The 27,932-nt window shown below is 46.8% G+C and overlaps 1 protein-coding gene across 1 annotated transcript in view; it reads right to left on the reverse strand.

Annotated features, from left to right (window-relative positions):
* WNT9B (Wnt family member 9B) overlaps window positions 1–27,932 on the reverse strand; it is a 61,223-nt gene that overhangs the window by 17,332 nt on the left and 15,959 nt on the right. Inside the window, exon 4 of the mRNA XM_065422836.1 lies at window positions 21,509–21,625. Within this exon, the coding sequence (XP_065278908.1) occupies window positions 21,509–21,625 (117 nt within the window). The remainder of the gene's footprint in view (window positions 1–21,508; window positions 21,626–27,932) is intronic.

The raw sequence follows: 27,932 nt of genomic DNA on the forward strand, positions 1-27,932 counted from the left end.
ACCCTAGATCTCCCCAGATCCTGGCTAGCCCCCAGCACTTGGTCCAGCTGTTTCTATGCACTGGAACAGCCACATGAAAGGAGTTTATTACAATCCCACCACATGGTCCTATGGACTTCACAGCCATGGTTATCAGGGCAAATACAGGCCTTATAGAGAGAACTAAACCAAACCACCAATACAGCCGGTGACATCTCTCCGTGTAAACTTTTTTGCCCAAAAATGCTGATTTGGGTCAACACATTTGGGTTAATTTTGCCAAATTGTTTCAGCCAAAAAGGTTTTTTTTTTTAAATTTGAAAAAAGAAAGTTTACAACATTATCAAACAGGCACATATTGATTGGAGACAAGGTGGGTCAGGTAAGATTTTTTACTGGACCAACTTCTGCTGGTAGAAGGGACACACACTTTTCTCCAGGTCTGGGGAGAGAAACAGAGGGCTTGTTTACACTAGAAACCCTACACCGGTGCAGCAAAACTGCTATAGTGCTTCAGTGTAGACGCAGTGGACGGCTAGCTAGGGCCCGGTTTACACTACATGGTTAGGTCAATGCAAGGCAGTTTACATCAACCGAGCTGTGGATGTGTCTACACTTAAAATTTCACTCCTGCCAGTGTCAATGCCCCACTACACAGATGTAACACCACCACCTCCCCTTACGGCAGAGTGTCATGGTCTACGTAATTAAAATGACACAGTGATAGCATAGACATGGCATTACTTATGTCGACTGTTACTGGCATTCAGGAAATGTCCCCCATGCCCCATCCTGATGGCTCTGGTCACTGTTGTGATCTCCACTGCCCAGGAGTCTGTGGACAGGAACTGCCCCTCCCCTCTAGAGCCCTGAGAATTTTTTAAATTCCTTTTCATGGTTGCCTGTCTTGGTGAGTACACCTAGCATCTCTTCAGTGTGTGTGTGTGTGTGTGTGTGTGTGTGTGTGTGTGTGTGTGTGTGTGTGTGTGTGTGTGTGTGTGTGTAACTGCCCAGCTGACCATGCCAACTACACGCTGCAGACATGCTCCTACCTGGAGTACACAGGAGCTATTGGATCTCCCGGGCCTGTGGGGAGAAGAGGGTGTGCAGACCCAGCTCTAGAAATGTGGACATCTACGAGCAGATTGCTCAGGGGATGCTGAAGAAAGACTCCCCCAGGGAGCAGCAGTGCCACATGAAAGTCTGTCATAACTATAAAGGGAAGGGTAACAGCTCTCCTGTGTACAGTACTATAAAATCCCTCCTGGCCAGAGACTCCAAAATCCTTTTACCTGTAAAGGGTTAAGAAGCTCGGGTAACCTGGCAGACACCTGACCCAAAGGACCAATAAGGGGACAAGATACTTTCAAATCTTGGGGGGGGGGGGGAAGGTTTTTGTTTGTGCTCATGTCAAGGCTGCTTCCCCACTTTGAACTTTAGGGTACAAATGTGGGGGCCTGCATGAAAACTTCTAAGCTTAACTACCAGCTTAGATCTGGTCCGCTGCCACCATCCCAAAGCTAATTCCCTCCCTGGGTAGCCTTGAGAGACATTCACCAATTCCCTGGTGAATACAGATCCAAACCCCTTGGATCTTAAAACAAGGAGAAATTAACCATCCCCCCTCCTTCCTTTCACCAACTCCTGGTGAATACAGATCCAACCCCCTTGGATCTAAAAACAAGGAAAAATCAATCAGGTTCTTAAAAAGAAGGCTTTTAATTAAAGAAAAAGGTAAAAATCATCTCTGTAAAATCAGGATGGAAAATAACTTTACAGGGTAATCAAACTTAAAGAGCTCAGAGGACCCCCCTCTGTCTTAGGTTCAAAGTACAGCAAACAAAGATAAACACTCTAGTAAAAGGTACATTTACAAGTTGAGAAAACAAAGTAAAACTAAGATGCCTTGCCTGGCTGTTTACTTACAAGTTTGAAATATGAGAGACTTGTTTAGAAAGATGGGGAGAACCTGGATTGAAGTCTGGTCCCTCTCAGTCCCAAGAGCGAACAACCCCCAAAACAAAGAGCACAAACAAAAAGCCTTCCCCCCCCCCCCCCAAGATTTGAAAGTATCTTGTCCCCTTATTGGTCCTTTGGGTCAGGTGTCAGCCAGGTTACCCGAGCTTCTTAACCCTTTACAGGTAAAAGGATTTTGGAGTCTCTGGCCAGGAGGGATTTTATAGTACTGTACAAGGAGAGCTGTTACCCTTCCCTTTATAGTTATGACAAAGTCAATGAGCTGTGATAGGTGGCCCAGAAAGCCAGGGAGGCCAACAACCGATTGGGTGCAGAGCCACAATCCTGTTGGTTTTACAAAGAGCTGCAAGCCATCTTTGGAGAGACCCCACCATCACCCCAAGAGCCCTGTGATTACTTCAGAGGAACTAGAATCACAGCCCCCTGCCGTGAACAGCGAGGAGGAGGAAGGAGGTGGAGTATGGGGGACAAATAACCAGGGATCCAGTAGCGCAGCAAGCCAGGACATGTTTTCGACTCCACCAGAGTCCAGCCAGTTGAGCCTAGCAAGCCTGATGCAGGGGAAGGTGCCTCTGGTGAGTATGCAGTTTGCTTTGACGTTACAGGGTTGGAACCCGCAAAGTAGCAGGACATCTGTTGATTTACTCTTTTAGACTTGTGCTAGAAGAGGTAGTGAAACAAGCAAGAGGTGGAGTTGCTATTGGCTTTTTGTTCCCCGCTAGAGTTAGTGCAGCAGGATGTCCTGTGAATCCGCCATAGAGATCTTGACGAAACTTTCATGGCGGTGCTCTGCAATCCTCTGCTGAAGGCAGGGCTGGCTCTAGGATTTTTGCCGCCCAAAGCAAAAACAATTTTGGCCGCCCCCCCCCCCCCGTTTTTTAATTACCCCACCCCCGGCCCCGCCTCAACTCCGCCCCTTCCCCAAATCCCCAGCCCTGCCTCGTCCCCCCAGGCTCTCAAGCCTGGGAGGGAGGGAGGGGGAGCAGCGGCGCCCGCGCCGCGGCCACTCGGGATCTCCCCCTCCCTCCCAGGTTTGAGAGCCTGGGAGGGCGAGTAGCGGCGTGCGAATCAGCTGTTTCGCGTGCCGTGGCGCGCACGAGCGGCAGCAGCAGCGGAGGTGAGCTAGGGCGGCCGGGGCACATTTTTAGGGGCGGCATTCTGGCGCCGGCCATGCCGCCCCTAAAAATGTGCCGCCCCAAGCACCAGCTTGTTTTGCTGGTGCCTAGAGCCGGCCCTGGCTGAAGGTTTCCGAGGAGGGCTGAGTCACTGTGCCTCAGTGGGTCACAGCTGAAGATGCCAAATTCAGGACAACTGGCTGAGAAAGAGGACAAGCTCACCCCAAACGGGTGGTTATTCTCTCATATTCACCAAGCCACTAACAAAAGTAAACGTCTGTCTCACCACACTGGTTAACAGGCAGCCACAGATGCAGCAGTTTCCTTAGGCTTCCCAGCCTGTCTCACCATCCAGACCCTAGACTCTCTGATGAGTGGTTATTGAAAACAAATTTAATCAAACATTGGGGTCTTCTAATCCCAAGAGATCAGCCACAGAGTCAGGTCAATATAGAATTCAGATCTTACCCAATAATCACACTGTTTCCAATCATTTAGTTTTTACTTAAGGTTTAATAAAGAAAAAAAAAAGAGTTAATAACAGTTAATAGATCATATACATACAAATAATTGCAAAGTCCTTGTTTCAGGTTTGTAGCAGTGACGGTAGAGATTGGACAGTAAAGTCTCTCTGGTTGCTTCCAAAAGATTGGAAGCTCCTCAGTCCATAGTTCAAAATGCTCCTTTTGGTTGTAAATCCACAGTCCAGATCTCAGGGCAGGAAAGAGGCAAAATGGTGAGCTCAGGGGTCTTTTATATCCTTTGCCACGTTCCTGGAAATTGGACTGTTTCAAACAAAGCTCACAGTTCAGTCTGTAGGAAGTTACTGGCTCAAGATGGAGTCCTAGGTCACATGAGCATAGCACATGTTCTTACATAGTTTGACTCACATGGGCAGCCATTACCCATATTCTTGCCGAGGTGTCCACAGAAAGAGCTATCTGGGCAGAATGAGTTTCTTCTATGGCCCATTGTGAGAACTAAGTGTCCTGGATGGTCCATCAACACACAGCGGTCTAGTCTTAATGTAAATTTTACTTGGTGGGCGTTAGCCAGGAATACAACCCAGGTATGATGCCACTACATAGCCAGTATCCATAACTTCAGATACAAAGATGATACAGGCATATAAACAGAATAATCAATCATAATTTTTCCATTTGCACCTTTCATAGAATCATAGAACTGGAAAGGACTTTGAGAGGTCATCTAGTCCAGTCCCTTGCACTTGTGGCAGGACTAAGTATTATCTAGACCATCCCTGACAGGTGTTTGTCTAACCTGCTCTTAAATTGCCTAGGGAGGTTGTGGAATCTCCATCACTGGGGATTTTTATTCTAGTGCTTAACCACCCTGACAGTTAGGAAGTTTTTCCCAATGTCCAACCTAAACCTTCCTTGCTGCAATTTAAGCCCATTGCTTCTTGTCTTATCCTCAGAGGTTAAGAACAATAATTTTTCTCCCTTCCCCTTGTAACACCCTTTTATGTACTTGAAAACTGTTATGTCCCCTCTCAATCTTCTCTTTTCTAGACTAAACAAACCTAATTTTTTAAATTTTCCCTCAGAGGTCATGTTTTCTAGACCTTTAATCATTTTTGTCACTCTTCTCCAGACTCTCTCCAATTTGTTCACATCCTTCCTGATACATGGCACCCACAACTGGACACAATACCCCAGCTGAGGCCATATCAGCACGGAGTAGAGCAGAAGAATTACTTCTTGTGTCTTGCTTACAACACTCCTGCTAATACATCCCAGAATGATGTTCACTTTTTTTGCAACACAGTGTTACACTGTTGACTCATATTTAGCTTGTGATCCACTATGACCCCCCAGATCCCTTTATGCAGTACTCCTTCCTTTGCAGTCATTTCCCATTTTATATGGGTGCAACTGATTGTTAATTCCTAAGTGGAGTACTTTGCATTTGTCCTTATTGGATTTCATCATATTTACTTCAGACCATTTCTCCAGTTTGTCCAGGTCATTTTGAATTGGAATTCTATCCTCCAAAGCACTTGCAACCCCTCCCAGCTTGGTATCATCCACAAACTTTATAAGTGTACTCTCTATGCCATTATCAAAATCACTGATGAAGATATTGAACAGAACCGGACTCAGAACCAATCCCTGCAGGACCCCACTCATTATGTCCTTCCAGCATGAATGTGAACCACTGATAACTACTCTCTGGGAACGGTTTTCCAACCAGTTTTGCACCCACCTTATAGTAGCGCCATCTAGATTGCATTTCCCTAGTTTATGTCCATGACATGCTCTGTAGAAGATTTGTTGCAATTGTATGACAGTGGCAATATCAACAATGTAGATGAACATATTTAATCAAACAGCATAACAGGTTGCCTTATTTCTTCTGCCGCAGGAGGACACTTTCTCACACCACTCAGTGATTACTTCAGCAGGCTAGCAGCATATGGGCCAGGGCAGCATCAGGACACCAGGAGTAGCTGTGCTCTCTGCCCATTAACTCACTCCTGAGGGTATCAGCTAAAGTCACCACTGTCTGTGGAAAACAGTGCTAGTATTCAGTGCCACTACCCTATACACATATCCTCTCCCTCCCCCCACCCCAAGGGCCAAACTCACCATGGCTGACAGGTTTCAGAGGGGTAGCCGTGTTAGTCTGTATCAGCAAAAACAATGAGGAGTCCTTGTGGCACCTTAGAGACTAACAATTTTATTTGGGCATAAGCTTTCGTGGGCTAGAACCCACTTCATCAGATGCATGGAGTGGAAAATACAGTAGCAGGTATATATACACACACACACACACACACACACACACACACCTGTGAAAGAAAGATGCTGTTGGTGTATGTGTACCTGAAATGGAAATGTGTGTTCTTTCCCCTTAATTTATTAAGGGAACAGAATTTATGAAGTTTTAAATGTTTTATTTTAATTGCCTGGTTCACGTTAGGCCTCAGCTGGAGTATTGTGTCCAGTTCTGGGCACTGCATTTTAAGAAAGATGTGGAGAAATTGGATAGGGTCCAGAGAAGAGCAACAAGAATGATTAAAGGTCTTGAGAACATGACCTATGAAGGAAGGCTGAAAGAATTGGGTTTGTTTAGTTTGGAAAAGAGAAGACTGAGAGGGGACATGATAGCAGTTTTCAGGTATCTAAAAGGGTGTCATAAGGAGGAGGGAGAAAACTTGTTCACCTTACCCTCTAAGGATAGAGCAAGAAGCAGTGGGCTTAAACTGCAGCAAGGGAGGTCTAGGTTGGACATTAGGAAAAAGTTCCTAACTGTCAGGGTGGTTAAACACTGGAATAAATTGCCTAGGGAGGTTGTGGAATCTCCATCTCTGGAGATATTTAAGAGTAGGTTAGATAAATGTCTATCAGGGATGGTCTAGACTGTATTTGGTCCTGCCATGCGGGCAGGGCGACTGGACTCTATGACCTCTCGAGGTCCCTTCCAGTCCTAGAATCTATGTTACTGAATAAAATTCTATTTTTGGATCAAGATTCATCATTGTTAGTTCGCAACATATGCTGCCTCATGCTGAGCAGGTCTGACATGCACAAATTTCCTGTTACTTCATTTTGTCCGAGAACCCATAACATTGTGCACAGGCAGTTCTAATAGGTGCATTGGCAATGTTCTATTCCTACATACACAGCAATCACTACAAGAATCATACCAGGCTGGAAAAGAGCAAGGCCATGTAGAGCACACTACAACACCACACCCCCTCTGGCTCACTATTAAAATGTTCTTTCAAAGCTTAATTGAACCATCACATTCCATGCTAAGCTCTAATAGCCCTTGTATTTGGCTATTCAAATTCAGCAGAGATCCACTCCACCTCCACCCTTGCAGCAAGTTTTCACCCTTTGCTTCACGGATATTATGCAAGACACTGCCGGCAGCTATAACCACTGGGATTTTTTTCCCCACTGAGGTCCAATCTCGTAAGTAAAAAACACCAGCGACCCTTCAAATCACCAAAGGCACATTCAATGGTCAGTCTGCACCTCTGAGCCCGAAGGCGAAAAACTCCTTCGTGCTGTCGAGGTGGCCAGTTTACGATTTCATGAGCCAGGGGAGCAAGGATTAGGCTGGGTCTCCCAGGATCACTATTGGCATTTCAGCATTCTCGATGGTAATCTGCTAGTCAGGAAAGAAAGCCCCTGCTTGCTGCTTTCTGAACAGCCCGATGTTCTTCAAAATTCATGCTCATGCACCTTCCCTGACCGGCCCACATGGATCACCAGGTATGCTTTACCGACATCAACCACTGCTTCTATTACCATAGAAAAGTAGCCCTTTCTATTGATATACTCTGCGGAGGGTGTTAAAATAGGGATGTGCGTGCCAGCTATCGTCCCACTTCAGTTCAGGAAGCCCATTGCTGCAAAACCATACATTATGTCCTGCACATTGCCCAGAGTCAGTCCTGCATAGCAGGAGGTCAAGGAAGTGTGCATGGCCATTAATCACAACAGCCCCCGTGGTGGACTTCCCAACTCCAAATTGATTCCTGACTGACCACTAGCTATCTGGCACTGCAAGTTTTCATAGTGCAGTTGCCACTTGCTTCTCAACTGTTAGCATGGCTCTCATTTTGGTGTTCCTGGACCAAAGGAGTGAGGTGAGTTTCAGCACACAGATCCAGGAATGTGGCCTTGCACATCTAAAGTTCTGCAGACATTGCTCATCATCCTGAACCTGCATTACGATGTGATTCCACCAGTCAGTGTTTATTTCTCTGCTCCAGAAACGGCGCTTCACCATCTCCAGCTGCTCTGTCAATGCCACCAGCAAGCTTGAATTATTTTTTTCTAGTTCCCACAGCAAACTGGCTTCAAGGAATCTTCGTGTTCCTTACAGCTCCTCTTGTGGCTCTGCAAATTACTCCCGGGCAATGCAGAATTTTGCAGAAATTAATGTTGTGCACACAGAATTTCCTTTCCTCTACAGAAATGGGCTGCAATGCTGATGGCCACCACCAGGGGCCGCTGGACCCAGCAGAGCCTATAAAAGACACTGCTGGGGGAGGAGGAGGAGGAGGGAGCAGGAGAGTTCCCAACAGCTGCAGTTCCTGGCATGCCCAGAGGGAAGGAGAGGGCAGCATGTAGGAAATGCCACACAAACCTGGGATCAAGCATCAGGCTTTCTCCCTTTGGATCCTTGAACTCTGAGGGGTAGGCGGATGGGTGTCTGGGCTGGGGGGAGGCCCCGATACTGGGCTTGGCTGGGGCAGGTGTATTGGCTGGGAGGAGGCCCCGTGGGTGGGCCCTGCGAGGGAGAGGGCAGAGAAGAAGGAACTGGGTTGTCATAGGGGTTCTTTAACTCTCTACTCCTGGGGGAATTTTTGTTTGCCTGTATTGTTACAGATAGACATACCTGCTGACAAGTATTTTGAAAAAAAATTTCAATATAATTGAAGCTGGTGTGATTATGTAGTGTTATTTTGACAAATAAAAGTTGCAGAATTTTACAATATTGTGCGCAGAATTTTTTTTTTTTTTTTTGGGGCACAGAATTCCCCCAGGAGTAGCAAATACAACAGAATCGCAGACCCTGTACTTGCAACACTCATGACAATAGTGCAGAGCTGTGTAGGCTCCATGCTTCTATCAGAGATGGTGGACAGTGAGGTGGGACATGTGGGTTTGCAGGGGATTTTGAAAAGAAGGCCCAAAATATTATCTGATGCAGATGAAATTATCGGATGGAGAACACTGCACTATGGGAACTTGACCCAATGTGCCCAGTCACCACTAAGCAACTCATTTTGGCCCCATGAGGTATTGTAAAAAATTACCCAAAACACCCTGCACTGGATGGTGGCAGTTGCACAGTGCAATGCACTCTGCATCGATACAAGTATCCACCACCAAACACAAGGAGCGTAGTGTGCACATCCACAAGTGACATGACGACTGCCACGGATGTATGCCGATGTAACATAGGTTGACAATTGTGTAGTGTAAATATGGCCAAGGTCTACAGAAGAATTATTCCATCAACCTAGCACTGTCTACATGGGACCTTAGGTCATCTTAAATCCACCTCCCTGAGCAGTGTAGTTTTCACACCCCTGAGGGGTGTAGTTATGCCAACCTAATTTTCTAGTGTCTGAGCTAAATACCCTTTTTGCTCAACAATCTGTCCCAACTTGTAACTCCCCTTCCATGTGGGAGGTGGTCACTTGCAATGAAGTGGGCAAGTCTGTTAGATTGTTATGCATAAAGGGTTTGAAATGAGCAATTAAGGGTAGCAGGAAGTGTGGTGTGCTACAAATGGCTGTAATGAGCCATAAAACCTGGGCCCCTGTTAAGTCCATGGCTTTTGGTGTCTAGGGACAGGTCTATGCTGACATGCTGCAGCATCACAGCTGTAGCACTTTTGTGAAGACGCTACCTATGCTGACAGGAGCTTCTCCCATCCCGTGGGTACTCCACCTCCCCAAGAGGTGGTAGCTAGGTCCATGCGAGAAGCCCTCCTGTCGACATAGCGTTGTCTGCTCCACGTGTTAGGTTGGTTTAGCTGTGTCACTCTGAGGGGTGGACTTTTCACACCCCCGAGTGACTTATACCAACCTGATTTCCTAGTGTTGACCTGGCCTAGCAGAGTTATGAATTGAAGTTCCCAGGCTCACCTTTTGAAGGTGTTCTGCAGGTTTCCCTGGAGGACAAATATCGAAAGATCATATATGGAGTGATTGCTTTTTGAGAAATGTTTGCCCACAGGTAATATGAAGTTCTTGCATTATTTTTCTGTGTAAGTTCATTTGAGAGAATAAGGATGGTCTGGTTTCACCCACATAGTTATGGGGGCATTTAGTGCACTGGATGAGGTACACCATACGTGATAGGTGTGACGCAGTAGGGAGGGGGGTGGAGTGACCTGGAAATGTCGTTTAGTTTTACTGGGGCTGTCTGCATGGGGGATGGGAGAGCAGGGGATGACTTTAGGTGAGGGACGGTACCTGAGCCTGTAACCTGAGCCAGGAAGGGCTCAGGTTACCTTTGTAACCTTATTGATACCTTTGTCCAGGAAGCTGGACAAAGGGAGAGAGCCAGCTGGAGGGGTTTTTGGTTTCAGTTTGGGACTGGCTGGGAAGAGGCAGGGAACCCCAGGGCTGGGGTCTAAGATCCTTGCCCCCCAGAGGGACCTGGCTGAGGGATCCTGGTTGTACCTACAAGCCCTGCTTGAGACTGTATTCCTGTCATCTAATAAACCTTCTGTTTTACTGGCTGGCTGAGAGTCACGGTGAATCGCAGGAAGTGGCGGGGGGGGGAAAGAGGGAGAGTGCAGGGCCCTGACTCCCCCACACTCCGTGACAATAGGCAAATGTAGAACCCAGGAATCTTGAAGTGTGTATTGTGGGGGGTGTTGGTGATCGTAGCAGTGGAGAGGAGTTTGCAGGTTTTGCATATGTTGTTCTGGCAGGGCCTGGTGCCACTGAATTGGTGGTTCCTGGTATGAGGGGAGCTTGGCAAGGTTGGGTCAGGTTGTTTGAAGAGCAGACGAGGGGGTTCGGGAAGGATTTCTTTCATGATGTGGTCCCCATCAAATATGGGTTGTGAATCGTTTGATGATACCCTATATGGGATCCCGTGCAGTGTGGCAAATGACAACAGGAGCTGTGTGGTCACTGGGTTTCTTTTTCCTGTATTGAAGCAGGTTCTCCTGCGATAGCTGGGTAGCCTTTTCCATGATGTGATTTACTTCTCTGGTGGAGTGTCCTTGTTTGGTGAAGGTGGTTTTAAGTGTGTTAAGATGTGTGTCCTGGACTTTAACTTTGGAGCGAGTTCTGTGATATCTGAGTGCCTGACTGTAAATAATCTTGGGGGGAGGGGGGTGCCTTAGGTACTTGCTGGATCTGTGGAGGTAAGTGTGGTGATTGGTGGGTTTCCGGTACATAATTGTCTGTAAGGTTCCATTCTTGAAGCTGATTATGGTGTCCAGGAAGTTGATGCTGGTAAGAGTGTTCAACCACCACCCCCCCCATCCATGAAACTCTAGAAGTTATGGAAATCTATGAGGGAGTCTAGATCTTCTGTCCAGACTAACACAGCTACAAACACCACTGCAAACATTTTGATTATTCAGGCTGAACTGGCAAGGGAATTTAGGCACCATTCACAGAAGAGGATGGGGGTGCCCCCCTTATAGCCTTTAGAGCAGTGGTTTAAGCACTTGCCTGAGAAGGAGGGACCTGGGTTCGAATCCCTACTCCAGAGCATGTTCATAGGAGCAGGGACCGGAAGCCAGGCGGCCTCCACCTCCTGGGCAAGAGCTCTACCCCCCAGCCTATAGCATCAGAGCACTCGTTTTCTCTGTGACCCAACAGCCACTGAAGAATTTTATACAGGGAGTGTGAGTGGGGGCTGGATACACTTACGATTCTTTAAACTTAAAGCCAAAAACACCCCCCCCCCCCTCATAAAAACAAAAGAACAAAGGAATGAGCTTCGGGAGTAAAAAGAGAATGCAGGCAGAAATCCAGCAACAGAATGGGGGTTATCCAGGTTATTACACCCAATGCAGCATGTATGATTACCTGCCCTATGGGCAGGTAGCGAATGTGTGAATTCATTGCAAGGAGCTCCTGGCCCTCATAGACCGTGTACAGGCTTTGGAGACCAGAGTGGCTGATCTGGAGGAGCGAAGGGAGACAGAGAGGTACATAGAGGAGACTTTCCACTTTCCAGGACACAGTAGAATGGTCCCACCCCCCGTCTGACAGCCTCTGTGCTGTTGAGGAGGATGAAAGTCTCAGGGAAGGAGACCATCCAACTGGAGCAGAGGGAAACGATCCCTTAGTTGGGACCCTCCTTCCAGCTGATGTCGTGGTATCCTCTCACCCTGAGGATACCTCTCCAGGGGAGGGAACTCTAGATATTAGGAAGAGACTGGTATTAGTAATGGGCGATTCAATCATTAGAAACAGATAGCTGGGCTTGTGATGACCGGGAGAACCGCATGATGACTTGCCTGCCTGGTGCGAAGGTAGCGAAACTTTCGAGACATCCAGATAGACTTATGTGTAGTGCTGCGGAGGAGCCGGTGGCCGTGGTACATGTAGGTACCAATGACATAGGGAAGGATAGGAGAGAGGTCCTGGAGGCCAAATTTAGGCTGCTAGGTAAGAGACTGAAATCCAGGACCTCCATGGTAGCGTTCTCTGAAATCCTTCCAGTTCTAGTTAGACAGGCAGAACTGCAGGGTCTCAATGCGTGGATGAGATAATGGCATAGGGAGGAGAGGTTTAGATTTATTTATAACTGGGGAAACTTTTGGGAAAGGGGGAAGCCTATACAGGAAGGATGGGCTCCACCTAAACCAAAATGGAATCAGATTGCTGGCACTTATTAAAAAGGTTGTAGAGCTGGTTTTAAACTAAGGGCTGGGGGAAAGCCGACAGGTGCGGTTAAGCACATGGTTCGGACAGCGACATCCCTTGAGGAGGATCTATTAATGGAGATGCTCTAGGTCCTAGTAAGGAGGAGAGGATGGAAGAAGATAAAATACGGGTAGGATCTGATGAGAAACAGTCAAAAGAAAAAAGTCGCATTCAATTACATCATGTAATGATAGACAGCTAAAAAGTGACAAGTTTGTGAAGTGCTTATATACCAATGCTAGAAGTCTAAATAAAAAGATAGGTGAACTAGACTGTCCCATTTTAAATGAGGATATTGATATAACAGGCATCACAGACACTTGGTGGAATGAGGATAATCAATGGGACACAGTAATACCAGGGTACAAAATATATCGGAAGGACAGAACAGGTCATGCTGGTGGGGGAATGGCACTATATGTGAAAGAAAGCCTAGAATCAAATGAAGTAAAAATCTTAAATGAACCAAATTGTACCATAGAATTTCTATGGATAGTAATTCCATGCCCTAATAATATTATATAAGGGATCTATACCGATCACCTGACCAGGATGGCGATAGTGACTGAAATGCTCAGCGAGATTAGAGAGGCTATTAAAATAAAAAATCTCAATAATAAAATAATAATAATAATAATGGGGGATTTCAACTATCCCCATATTGACTGGGTACACGTCACCTCAGGATGGGATGCAGAGATAAAGTTTCTTGACACCTTAAATGACGGCTTCTTGGAGCGTATAGGATTACTGCCCTGGGAACTGCAGGGCACCAGTGGACATGGGGCTGGCTGGAGGCAGGGCAGGGGGTGCGGGGCTGGCTAGCTTCGGGCAGGGCCGCAGGGGTGTGTGGCAGGGGTTGGCTGGAGACCGGGCAGGGGGTGCAGGGCTGGCTGCAGGCAGTGGCAGGGCGGGGGGGTGGGTACAGCCCACCCTGTACGGTAAGTGCCTCCTCTTCCTCCCTCCCCCACCGGAGTAGCAGCAGCAGCCCAGGGGCTATTTAAAGGGCCTGGGGCTCCCCAGTTTCCACCGCCCCGGCTCTTTAAATAGCCGTGGGAGCCCTGGGGAAGCGGCAGGGCTCCAGCGGCTATTTAAAGGGCCGGGGCAGTAGAAGCAACGGGAGCCCCGGACTTTTTAAATAGCCCCCAGAGCCCCGCAGCCCTACCCCAGGGCTCCAGCAGTGGGGCTCTGGTGGCAATTTAAAGGGCCTGGGGCTCCAGGCCCTGCTGGGAGCCCCAGGCCCTTTAAATTGCCCCCCTGGGGAAGCCGGGCCACCCCAGTACGGCACACTGGGTCTTACCGGTACGCCGTACCGGGGCTTGGGCATGGGGCCCTCTTAGGGGTGGGGCCCGATTCAGGGGAATCGGTTGAATCGGCCTAAAGCCGGCCCTGACTGGAGGATAGCTAATGTGACCCCAATTTTTAAAAAGGGCTCCAGAGGTGATCATGGCAATTACAGGCTGGTAAACCTGACTTCAGCATGGGGCAAACTAGTTGAAACTATAGTAAAGAACAGAATTGTCAGACACATAGATGAACAGAATTTGTTGGGGAAGAGTCAACATGGTTTTTGTAAAGAGAAATCATGCCTCACCAATCTACTAGAATTCTTTGAAGGGGTCAACAAGCATGTGGACAAGGGGGATCCAGTGGATATAGTGTACTTTGATTTTCAGAAAGCCTTTGACAAGGTCCCTCACCAAAGGCTCTTACGCAAAGTAAGCTACCACAGGACAAGAGGGAAGGTTCTCTCATGGACTGGTAACTGGTTAAAAGATAGGAAACAATGGGTAGGAATAAATGGTCAGTTTTCAGAATGGAGAGAGGTAAATAGTGGTGTCCTCCAGGGGTTTGTACTAGGCTACTCAAGATAGTTAAGTCCCAAGCAGACTGCGAAGAGCTACAAAAGGATCTCTCAAAAACTGGGTGACTGGGCAACAAAATGTCAGATGAAATTCAATGTTGATACATACAAAGTAATGCACACTGGAAAAACAATCCATTTAGACACCTGAAGGTACAAACATTTAGGCATCTAGAGTGGAGTTTACAGGAATGCCTGGGTGACTAATTTACCTGTCTGCATCTTTAGGCACCTAAGCCCCTTTGACCATCTGTCATTAGAGCCAGGTGGTTATGGTTCTATTCCTGATGATGTAACCAACTTGCAGTGTGACCAGGATTAAGTCATTTGGGGCCATATTTTCAAAAGGAGCTCAGCTCCCAACTTTTGAAATCGATAATCATAAACCTTTTGAAGATCTGGCCTAGATTGTGGTTGATGAGCTTTTTGAAAGATCTGGTGATAGACACCAGAGCTAACCCTAAGTAGAACATGCAATTATGCATGCAATTATCTTTGAAAAAAGTCATGGAAGATGGGAGACATTCCAGAAGACTGGGAAAGGGCAAATATAGTGCCCATCTATAAAAAGGAAAATAAGGACAACCCAGGGAATTACAGACCAGTCAGCTTAAATTCTGTACCCGGAAAAATAATGGAACAAATTAAGCAATCAGTTTGCAAACACCTAGAAGATAATAAGGTGATAAAGAACAGTCAGCATGGATTTGTCAAGAACAAATCATGTCAAACCAACCTGATAGCTTTCTTTGACAGGGTACCAAGCCTTGTGGATAGGAGGGAAGCGGTAAACGTGGTATATCTTGACTTTAGTAAAGCTTTTGATACTGTCTCACATGACCTTCTCATAAACAAACTAGGGAAATACAACCTAGATGGAGTTACTATAAGGTGGGTGCATAACTGGTTGGAAAACTGTTCCCAGAGAGTAGTTATCAGTGGTTCAGTGTCATGCTGGAAGGACGTAATGAGTGGGGTCCCACAGGGATCAGTTCTGGGTCCAGTTCTGTTCAATATATTCATCAATGATTTAGATAATGGCATAGAGAATGCACTTATAAAGTTTGCAGATGATACCAAGTTGGGAGGGGTTGCAAGTGCTTTGGAGGATAGGATTAAAATTCAAAATGATCTGGACAAACTGGAGAAGTGGTCTGAAGTAAATTGGATGAAATTCAATAAGGACAAATGCAAAGTACTCCACTTAGGAAGGAACAGTCAGTTGCACACATACAAAATGGGAAATGACTGCCAAGGAAGGAGTGCTGTGGAAAGGGATCTGGGAGGTCATAGTGGATCACAAGGTAAATATGAGTCAACCTTGTAACGCTGTTGCAAAAAAAGCAAACATTCTGGGATGTATTACCAGGAGTTTTGTAAGTAAGACACGAGAAGTCATTCTTCCGCTCTACTATGCGCTGATTAGGCCTCAACTGGAGTATTGTGTCCAGTTCTGGGCACCACATTTCAGGAAAGATGTGGAGAAATTGGAGAAAGTCCAGAGAAGAGCAACAAAAATGATTAAAGATCTAGAAAACATGATCTATGAGGGAAGATTGAAAAAAATTGGGTTTCTTTAGTCTGGAGAAGAGAAGACTGAGAGGGGACATGATAACAGTTTTCAAGTACATAAAAGGTTGTTAGAAGGAGGAGGGAGAAAAATTGTTCTAAACCTCTGAGGATAGGACAAGAAGCAATGGGCTTAAATTGCAGCAAGGAAGGTTTAGGTTGGACATTAGGAAAAACTTCCTAACTGTCAAGGTGGTTAAGCACTGGAATAATTTGCCCTGGGAGGTGGTGGAATCTCCATCATTGGGGATTTTTAAGAGCAGGTTGGACAACACCTGTCAGGGATGGTCTAGATAATGCTTAGTGCAGCTTTGAGTGCAGGGGACCGCTCAAGGTCCCTTCCAGTTCTATGATTCTATGCCAAGAAGATCAGATCAAATATATTTTCCCTTTTCTTCATTCCTGTATTTAGCCTTCCTTAATGAAGTTACAGAAAGGTCAAAGAAAGCCTTCAAATGCTTGCAAGTATCCTTAAGGTACATCCAGAATTAATTATGCTTCTGTACTGCTTACCAAGCACTTTTCTTTACAAAAAAATATAGAAAATGGGACTTGAAGGGACCTCGAGAGGTCATCTAGACCAGTCCCCAGCACTCACGGCAGGACTGTGTGTTATCTGTTATCATATTGTACAATAGAAGTGAATGGGTCTAGAAGAGGAGAGGTTTCCTGCCTCCATTCTTTTATAAAATTGTAAGCTACAGGCCTGGCTGATGGGCAGCCTTAATAGGAGGTGCTAACACTTCCCATTATAAGCAACTGAAACAGGGTCTTGTAACTTTGAGAGAATCTAACTGGACTGAAACTTTCCATGCCAGGTAACTGTCTCAGACCGAATTGTCTTGGGAAACCAGAGCCAAAACAGTTCTGCCATTTCCAAAATGGAGGCTGGGGGGGGGGGGGAAACCACATTGTTTGGCCTATTTTTACAGAATTCTGATAATCTTTTCTTTCAACAACTCCAGTATCCCACACTTTGGAGCACAGACTTGAAATTTGGCACAAGGTGGCCTTTGTCCAGTATGTGCCTTTTGCTATCCCGGTGAAAGTCTTCCCAGATTCCTTTGAAGACAAAGAACTGCAGTTTGTACATGCTCACTAGAGACTTGTTAGTTTGGCAGGTAAAATCTCTGAAGATTCAATCCTCATCAGGCATGCTCTAGCCCCTCACAGCTCTGGTGCAAGCCAGGCTGTACATATGCTATCCCCACAGAGCATGCGCCATCCCCTCACAGCTCTCACCTGTGAGTGGACTGCACATGCTCCCTGCTCAGAGCATCGGAATATGCCCAAAACTACAGGGGGAAAGCCAGATTTCCCTGCAACTGTAGCTGCGAGCCAGGATGGGGATGGACACCAGAACTGAAAGAGGTTCCCTGCTCTTTTCTGTGCTCAGAATGATGTCCCTGATGGCATCCAGCCAGCATGAAGGATGAAGTCATCAGATCCAAATGAAGAGAATAAAAAAAAAAAGTCAGTCGGCAGGAGCAGGGAAGGGAGTGAAAGTAGTAGATTGGGAGGAGCCTGGTGAAACTGGGGCTGGAGTGGGGGGAGAGAACTGAGACTCAGGAGAGGGAAGGGGACGAGGGCACTGAATTCTGGTGAGGAGCTGGGAATGGGAATTAGCTGGACAGGGGATTGATTAATAGATTCCAAGACCAGAAGGGACCATTGGGATCATCTAGTCTGACCTCCTGTATAACCCAGGCCAAGCCAGAGAACTCCCCCAAAATAATTCCTAGAGCAAATCTTTTAGAAACATCCAATCATGATTTTAAAAAATTGTCAGCGATGGAGTATCCTCCACTCCCTTTGTTAAGTTGTTCTAATGGCCCATTACTCTCATTGTTAAAAATGTAGACCTTATTTCCAGCCCGAATTTATCTAGCTTCAACTTCAAGCCATTGGATTGTGTTATCCCTTTCTCTGCTAGTCTAAACAGCCCATTATTAAATATTTGTTCCGCATGTAGTTACTAACAGACTAATCAAGCCACCCCTTAACCTTCTTTGTTAAACAGGTTGATTTCACTGAGTCTATTATTATAAGGCAGGTTTTCTAATCCTTCAGTCATTCTTGTGGCTCATCTCTGAACCCTCTCCAATTTTTCAACATCCTTCTTGAATGGTTGACACGAGAAATGGACATGGTATTCCAACAGTGGTTGCACAAGTGCCACAGAGAGGTAAGATCACCACTCTACTCCTATTCAAGATCCCCATGGGATGAGAAGCCTGAGGAATGAAGACTGGGACAAAGAGCCAGGGGTGAGGAAGAGACATAGGACTAGGATAGGATTGTGCAAAATGGATCAAGCTTTTGGCAGAAACGTCTGTGCCCACTAGACCACACTCCCCTCCAGTGCCTGGAATAGAACCCAAGATTCCCGAGTCTCACCATTCCCCTGCTCTCAGCACATCTATAAAACCTACTAGCAAAGCACAGGACTCCTCCTCCTCTAGTGCTGGTCCACGTAGGACAACCTACTACTATCAGTTACTCCTTTAGCTCCATCACTGACAATTTTTAAAATCAAGATAGAATGTTTTTCTAGAAGATCTGCCCTAGGAAATATTTCACGGCAGTTCTCTGGAATGTGTCATGCAGGAGGTCAGACAAGATCAACACAATGGTCCTTTCTAGCCTTGGAATCTATGAAAAAGTGACTGAGGTCTGTTAGATGGATAAAAGGTTCCAACACTGCTGTTGGCTCATGTAGGTGTCAATATGATGCCACAGGAGGAGATTTGCTTTTTCTGTTTGCTTTTTCAAAAAGCCTAGTAAGTTACACACAAAAAGCTATGTTAAACTATCATTAAGGTTGCTTATTAGTGCTGCACTCAAAAGTTAGGAAATGCCAGAATTAAAGTTTGGCTGTAGAACCTTAATTTGGCCCCCTTGTGCATATGTATTATGAGAGTCTAATTAAATGTTCACCTTCCCCCAACCCGGGACAATGCCTCATTCAGGCCTTTTTGAATTTTAGGTAGGAATGGGCCTATACCCACCCACAACAAAAGGCCTGCTCCCTCAACCATGGGGAGGGGCCACAGAACCCAGAATGCAGTTGATTGCAGGGGTAGACTAATGAACAAACAGGAAGAGGAGTCAACGGATCAAAATCGGGTACCAAAAAGGGGACTAAGCAGAGAACTCTGGACAGCACCAGTGCTCCTTAAAGGAGTCCAAGGAATCAGTGGATACCATCCAGAGGAACTCTGCCTAGAGACGTGAACTAATGAGTGATTGGAAGTGGGCCCCACAGTCACAAAGAACCACCCCCATCCAGCCCTCTCCTCGACTGATGGCCCTGGCCCAGATGGCCATCTAGGAGGAGATTAACAAGGTGATCCCAGGACTTTGCTTGGGCCATGGATGGGATGGAAGTAGAGTGCAGCCAGAACCTAACAGGAGGCTCAGGAGGGTGCAACCTGGCACACTGCAAATGCGCCAGCCCTCTTGTCAAAGAAGGAACAAGTAAGTGTGTGTGTGTGTGTGTGTTCTGTAAACATTGTCACAGTTCAGGGCAACTGCACCTGTATTCCCCCTCTGTGGCCCAGCAAGGGCACTCACTCTAGGACACCTGCTCCTCAGCCTTCATCTATCAAACATAAGAACACCCATACTGGGTCATACCAAGGGTCTGTCTAGTCCAGTATCCCGTCTTCCAACAGTGGCCAATGCCAGATTTTTCAGAGGGAATGAACAGAACAGGTAATCAAGTGATCCATCTCATCTCGCCGATTCCCAGCTTCTGGCAAACAGAGGGTCTTGGGCAGAGACTCGTATCTCTCTCCTTCCTGACTGGGGTTTTTCAAGACTGCACAATTCCCAGCCTACACTGAGTTTCCCAGCAAGTCACACAAATCCTGCATCTTGGCTGGGGGTTAGACTAGATGACCCTTCTGGTTTAGAACCACAGGGTTAGTGGGACCACATGACTTAACCAGGCAACTTTACCTTATCCTCAGAGGCAATAAACTGCCCTCAGTTGGAAGTTACCACAAAGCCCTTTCTAAGCAAGCATGTTTATTTTTAAAGTAAAAGCATTACAGGGAAAACATTAAAAACAATAAAAACCTTCATACATGCTAATCCGCTTACCAAGATCATCCCAACTCCAACAGAGGGTTTGGCAGATGAGCAGTCCTTCAAACACCACCTAGGAGGTTTTTTCTGGGTACAAATTCATAACAGCTGTTAGCTCAGAACAAGCATCCCCATGAATCGGAGTCCTTTTTATACAATTTGGGCCTTTGATCTTGGGACCCTGGGAACAGGTAATCAGAATACAATCACCTTCTCCTTAGGCTGTAGTGTCAAAGGGTTGGGTTTTGCCAGGAAATCCATTTCATACATATTGTGCTGTAAGTTCATTTCTGTCTGCTACAATACTCAGTAAAGTTGTTTGGTCATCCAGGCACCCAATACAGACCCTTTACATCTAATGGAATGGGCTCCAAAGATATTTAAACTTAGAATCATAGAAGCTTAGGGTTGGAAAAGAACTCAGGAGGTCATCTAGTCCAACCCCCTGCTCAAAGCAGGACCAACACCAACTAAATCCCAGCCAGGGCTTTGTCAAGCCGGGCCTTAATAACCTCTAAGGATGGAGATTCCTCCCTAGGGAACCCATTCCAGTGCTTCACCACCCTCCTAGTGAAATACTGTTTCCTAATATCCAACCTAGACCTCCCCCACTGCAACTTGAAACCATTGTTCCTTGTTTGGTCATCTGCCATCACTGAGAACTTAATTCAAGAAGATCTCCCAAAGATATTGAAGGAACGTTCTGTATCTGTCAAACAATGCCAATATCTCCCCTCCCTATGCTCATGGCTCTGAAGATAATACCAACCTATGTCCCTGGCCAGCTGTGGAATAAAGGTGGGCTAGAGGCTGACCTTCTGAGTGCCCTTGCCTTCCACAAGTGGTAGGAGGATTTGCCACTTAGTATCAAGACAGGACACTAGGGACAAAAATGTACGCTTTGGAGTACAGGCACAAACAGCTGTTTTTGGAACGTGGCTCATAGGCGGACAGGCTGCATCTTGATTGGGCAGTGTGCTGGAGGCAGCTGAGGGCAGAGGAAAAAATCACAGGGCAGAGGTCCAACATCAAGTTGCAGAGGGCCAAGGCAGGCAGAGACCATCCTCCCAAGATAATCAAGAGAGGCAGGGAGAAGGCGGCCTTCACCTCCAGGAGCACATGGTGGGGGGAGACAAGGGATGGGCAATCCCATGCACTGAGCAAGCGCCACACACTCCACTCAGTCCCACTCACCATAGTCCAGGAGGTTTGACTCTGGTGACACCAGCTGGGACCAATCTCCAGTGCATGAAGGGGCTGCCACCTGTGCCGTGAGATGTGGATTATGCAGCAAGTTCAGCAAGGACTCTGCACCCTCAGGAGCTACATCAGACCTAGTCCAATTTCCAGGTCCGGAGGAGGTCCTGGTAGAAGACCAGCAGCTCAAAGAGGAGACCTCTTGGATAGAGATAAAATTGCTGCCAGTCTTATTGCAACCCTTGAAGGAGGCTGTGAATGCAAACCAGGCCCTGTCCAACCTCTCCCAGAGACACACTCAGGATACCCACAGAGACCCAGTGCTTTCCTCACCAGAAGAACTCCAAGACCTTCCTCTGGAGGCTGGCCAGGGCATCCAGGGACAGGCTCAGGGTACTGAACCAGTGCCAGAGCTTGGGCAGGACTAGCTGGTTGATGACCAGCACTCCCCTTGAAGGGAAAGGCACCAGGTCAGATACCCTGGCCTCCAAATCTGTCCAACTGACTAATGGAGAAGGGTCAGTGGCACAGAGGTAGGTGCTCAGAGAAAACAATGGACCTGCATCCATTTGGGTGGTGTGGATTGTGGGTAGGAGGGAACCCACCTGTCCCCAATACTGACCATCTGGCCAGAGCTCTTGACCCAGGTGGAAGCAGCCACCAAACAGATGGCTTAATAGGCCTTCACCTGCACCAGGTCCATCCAGACCTGGGCCCTGAAGAGCACCTCATTGGCATATACCAACAGGCCACTCATAGCCAGGTTGCTGAGTTCCAACCCCATCCATGTCTTACAAAGGACGGAGGAAGGGCTCAGCGACAACAGCCAGACAGAGGTCCACCCTGACACTCCCTGAGCAAAGGTGACAGGTTCAGTCCGGGCCAAGTTGAACTTGACCAGACACTCTGCAGAGGCATATGGCACCTGGAGGAACCCCACAAAATGAGTGAACCCAAATGCCCACAGAGTGCCCATGAGATACCTGTCATCCACCCTGTCAAACTCCTTCCCCTGGTTGAAGGGCCATCCCTACCCACCAGATGGAGAAGGTCCTGGACTTGACACAAGTTATCAAAAATAGTCTGGTTGGGGTAGATCATGTCTGCCAGCCTGGATTTCAGCTGCAGAGAGATGGGCCTTATAGTCCATACCGAGTAGCATTACTATGTGCCAATTCCTCAGGTCATGGAGGTCTCCCTTCTTTGGCAGCAAGTCAAACACAACCCTGCATGGCAAGGGGGAGTGCCCCACTCCTCAGGGACTCCATTAAGACAATGGTGAGATCTGGGCAGAGAAGGTTTCAGAACACTCAGTAGAACTCTATGGGGTCTTGACATTGTGGGGTGCTGAGCTGAAGACAGTGGGAGCAGTGCTTTGAATATATAAAGAGCTACATAAAAATCAGGCCTCAGGCGTCTCAAATTGGGCACCCAAAGTTAGTGGAGACTTTTGGCCATAACTGCAGGGATCAGTTCTTGGCCCTACACTATTTAATATTTTAATCAGTGATCTGGAAGAAAAAAGTAATTACCAATCAAGTTTACAGATGACAGATTGAGGAAGTGATAAATAATAAAGAGGACAGGTCACCGACTCAGAACGATCTGCAATCTGGGTCACTTGGTGCAAGCAAACCATGTGTGTTTCGATATACCCAAATAGGTCATACATCTAGGAACAAAGAATGTAGGCCATGTTTGCAGGACGGGGGACTTTACACCCTGGAAGCAGTGACCCTGAAAAAGACTTAAGTCCATGGGGGATAAACAGCTGCACATGAGCTCCCAGTGGGATGTGGTGGCCAAAAGTGTAACAATCCTTGGAAGTATCAAGAGGGGAATACTGAGCAAGAGTAGAGAGGTTATAGTAACTATTTTGCACTGATGTGACTGCTGAGGGAATATTGTATCAGTTCTGGTGTCCACAATTCAAGGATGTTGATAAATTGGAGGGGGTTCAGAGAAGAGCCTCAGGAATAATTGGAGGAAGTGCCTTATAGTGACAGATTCCAGGAGCTCAATCCATTTAGCTTCTCAAAGAGAAGGTTAAGGGGTGACGAACACAGTCCATACAATTCCTAGATGGGGAACAGAAATTTGGTAATAGATGTCTCCAATCTAGCAGACAAAAAGTGTAACAAGATCCAATTGCTAGAAGTTGAAGCTAGAAAATGTAGACTAGACATAAAAAAAATAAATAAATAAAATAAATAAATGAAAAACCGTCTTAACAGTGAGGGTAATAAGCCATTGAGCATTTTACCAAGAGCTACGGTGGATCCTTCATCACGGGAGGTTTTTAAACTGTGGTTGGGTGTTTTTCTAAAAGATAGTTCAAAGAGGAATTAATTCAGGGAAATCCTAAGGCCCATGTGTGACGTCCTCAAGGGTACCCAGCATTGAGACACTCACCACCACCTGCCCTTAGCGTGAAGCAGTCTCATCTGTGCCTGGTGTGGGTCAGGTCCCTGAAACCACCAGCTTCTGGCAGCACAAGCCTGACCTGCCAGGCCTCATTCTCTCTGTACAGGTAGCAGCAACAGGTGCACACCAGCCCCATAGCCTCTGGAGCAGGGGCAGGCAAACTGTTTGGCCTGAGGGCCGCATCGGGTTTCGTAAATTGTACGGAGGGCCAGTTAGGGGAGGGGGGTCGTGGCCCGGCCCCCACCTCCTATCTGCACCACCCCCCCCCCGGGACTCCTGCCCCATCCAACCCCCCCCCCCCCCGTTCCCTGACAGCCCCTCTGGGACTCCTGCCCCATCCACACACCCCTGCTCCCTGTCCCCTGACTGCCCCTGGACCCCTGCCACCCCATCCAACCCCTCCTCTCATTCCTGAGGCCTCCCCAGGACCCCGGCCCCATCCAACCACCCCTTCTCCCTGTCCCGACTGCCCCCAGAACCCCTGCCCCTGACAGCCCCCAGCCACCCCATCCAACCCCCCCCTTCCTGACTGCCCCCATTCAACCCCCTGTTCCCCCCTGACCCCTATCCACACCCCTGCCCCCTGACCACCACCCTAAACTCCCCTACCCTCTATCCAAACCCCCCCTGCTCCCTGCCCCCTTACCGCACTGCCTGGAGCACTGGTGGCGCTACAGCCGTGTCGCCCAGCTGGAAGCAGGCCACACTGCTGCCACCACCACCGCGCAGCACAGAGACCGGGTCAGACCGGGCTCTGCAGCTGCGCTGCTCCAGGAGCTCACAGCCCCGCCGCCCAGAGCATTGCGCCAGTGGCAGAGCAAGCGAGCTGAGGCTGCGGGCGAGGGGGAACAGCGGGGGAGGGGCCGGGGCGAGCCTCCCGGGCCAGGAGCTTGGGGGCCGGGCAGGACGGTCCCGCGGGCCGGATGTGGCCACGGGCCATAGTTTGCCCACCCCTGCTCTGGAGCATTCCCTGTGGTGTTCAGCCCCAGAGCCACTGAACACTCCCAGAATTCCCAGGCATGCTGTCCCCAGAGGACAGTACACACCAACTTGTAAGGGTCGACTCAGTACCACTTTGCTTCATGCCACAGCACTGACTCCTATTGTCACTATAAATATAGGAAAGATGATCAAAGAATGGAGATTCAAAATATGGTGAGTAACTATCTTAGAAACAAACGGTTACATGTAAAACAAAATCATAATATGCTTTCTAGGGACTAAACTTAACTAACATGTTATCCTTCTGTCTAAAGAAGCGTCTCACCCAAAGTCCACACCAGCATTTTCAATCAAGCCTGACTGAGACCCCTTTTTCATGAAGGAAAGTCACTGTCCTTTTACTTACTCAGCAAAGGGTGGTAGGGTGTCTTTCTTGCCTTCAAATATAGAGGACATCAAGGGCTTCCTCCACACCTCCAGATAGGGTTCTCTCCCCATGCTGTTTTTCCCTTCCTGAAGTCTCCACAATCCTTCATTTGCATTCAATTCAGACAAGTGATGGGAGACCCATGGCAAATGAGCCAATACTCCATTTACATGTAAACAGACAGATGGATAAACATCTCCTCTGACAGAAAGCCGGTCTTCCACCTGTTCTGATGACCAGTCCTTCCACACAGACTTTCAGAACATATTTTCACTAAATATACATAACTCCTTCCATAGTATGGATACATCCATTTCACAAGGATACCGATGTGACAAGCTTTTATTCAAGATCTCACATGACTCTTTTGGTAAGCAAGACCATAAATACTAAAGACAGGAGATTCCTGTAACCCCAATGCACCCCCTTGCCAGTTAGCATTAAGAGGTTCCTGGGTCACACTATTCTACAGGAGGTCAGACCAGATGAACACAATTGTCCCTTCCAGCCTTATGACCTAGGAATTACTGCATCTCATTTCTCCCATCTGTAAAATGGGGACAATCCTACCCTCCCTCCTCACCTCACAGGGATGTTGTGAAACACTCAGACACGATAGTGGTGAATGGCACAGAAAAGCCCATGAAGAAACAAAGAATTCGGTCTTCAGGGTTTCAATAGTGTGCAGAAAAAAAAAAGGCCTGGGGCCTCATGTTGAACAGCTGCTCATTCAGTGAGCACCATCCATTCTGTGCCCTGAATGAGGCAGGGCTCTTGCAGGGAAAATCTAGTATGTGATCACATCATTAAAGATGGTCTCATCATGCAGATGCACAATGGGGCTAAATTAAGGTTGCACAGGCATCTTCAGTACTTGCATTTCCTAACCTTTGAATGTTTGGCTTCACAACCTTGATGTTTTAATATAGTTTGTGAGAAATAAATGCAAGTGCCTGCCTGCGCCAAGTAGGATTGGGGACAGAAACAAAATAGATTACGCAGTTCGTTTGCTAATCAAAGATACTTGACACTGGTACCTTACTCATGCAAGAAGTCCCATTTACATCAGACTAGCGGTTTTGTTACAGGGGTACCAGAAGGCCCCAGCTGAGACAGGATCTCACTGTGCTTGCATACACATGGCAAGAGAATCCCTGCTCCAGACATCTTACAGTGTAATGTTGAGAGCGGATGCAGAGGCACAGAGAAGAAGTGACTTGCCCAATGTCGGTCCAGAGCAGAGCAGAGAACAGTCTCCTGCCTCCTAATTAACTCCCTATCCACTGCCTCAACAACATAAGTCATAGGAGTAGTACAGCCGCTTATGGGAATAACAGTTTGCAGGAGCTGACCTTTCATGGTAAAGAGATTGCACTACAGTACTTGTATGAGGTGAATTGAAAAATACTCTCGTTTTTTACAGTTTATATTTATTGTTATTACAAATATTTGCAGTGAGCACTGTACACTTTGTAATCTGTATTGTAATTGAAAGCAACACATTTGAGAATGCATCTGACAAAGTGGGTATTCACCCATGAAAGCTTATGCTCCAATACATTTGTTAGTCTATAAGGTGCCACAGGACTCTGTCGCTATATTTGAGCATGTAGAAAACATCCAAAAAATATTTAAATAGTATTCTATTACTGTTTAACAGTGCAAATATATTTTTAATGGCTTGGCAGCCCTATTTATAATCTAAAACCAGATTATACAGCAAAAAGCAAAGATCTTCACACTAATTCACACCTGTTAATTTTGAAAAAGAAGAAAGATCTCAACTCTGTTTTTCTGTCTGAGCACTTCGCTAAATGCATCAATTTGCTTTAATTTCTTTCCAGGCACATTCCAGCTACTCAAGAGATTTTTTTAATGAGGGCCTGATCCTGTGAGATGCCATGTGATCTCCATCCCTGCTCACGTCCGCAGGAATGAAGCATAGTGAATGAAGCATAGTAACTTATGGGACCAACCTCTCAGGTCTGGCCAGCTACAAAAGGGAGCTTTAGAGAAAAGTTTCCAAATTTCAGTTTTCCAGGGGGAAACCCCCACCTCTCAAATGAGGATTTCTACATGCAGGGGAGTTTATCAGAGTCTCAAGGCCACTTCTGCACAGCTACATACAAAGTCAAGCTACTGGCTCCATTTCCCTGATCTGGATTAAGACTGGTCCAATTTTTAAAGGTATGGTTTTGCAGATTTTATAGGAGGAGAGCACATCATGAAGGGTATTCATTTGTGTCAATGTTGCAACAGGAAATTTGAGTAGCATCAGTTTATACACAGACTTAGTGCCAGTTGAGTTCAGTACCTACAACTGCCTATCTCAGTAGGAGCCAGTGAAAACAGGAATTGCCAGACTGGCTCAGACACATGGTCCATCTAGCCCAGTGTCCCATCTCGGACGATGGAAAGCACCAGATGCTTCAGAGGAAAGTACAAGAAACCTTTATTAGGCAGTTATGGGATAACCCACTCCCACCTGCCCATATTAGGTCTCCGCCCAACCCCTACAGTTAGAGATTGTTTTCCAGTCCTGAAGCATTAAGTTTAATAGCTCTTCAAAAACTTGTTAGCATTAACTATTGTAACTCTGAATATTCTTGTTACCCATATAAGTGTCTAATCTTTTTTGAATCTTGCTACATTCTTGGCCTCAATTACTTCCTGTGGCAGGGAGTTCCACAGTCTAATTACACATTGCGTGGAGATATTTCCTTTCCTCTGTTTTGAACTTGCCATCTTTCAATTATTTCCAGTGTCCCTCTGTTCTGATGTTGATAAAAATTGCCCATTTAATTGTACTGTTTCTCACCTCTCAGCCAATTTTTGATCCATGACAGTAACAGCTGCTACTACCTCTCATACAGGACTTTTTAAAAGGCCATTTGAAAATCTAAATAAGATCGATAAAGGAGAACTGGTTGACCTACTACTATATTGACACACAAAAATTAAGAA

The sequence above is a fragment of the Emys orbicularis genome, chromosome 25, assembly GCF_028017835.1.
Source record: "Emys orbicularis isolate rEmyOrb1 chromosome 25, rEmyOrb1.hap1, whole genome shotgun sequence".
Classification (NCBI taxonomy): Eukaryota; Metazoa; Chordata; order Testudines; family Emydidae; genus Emys; species Emys orbicularis.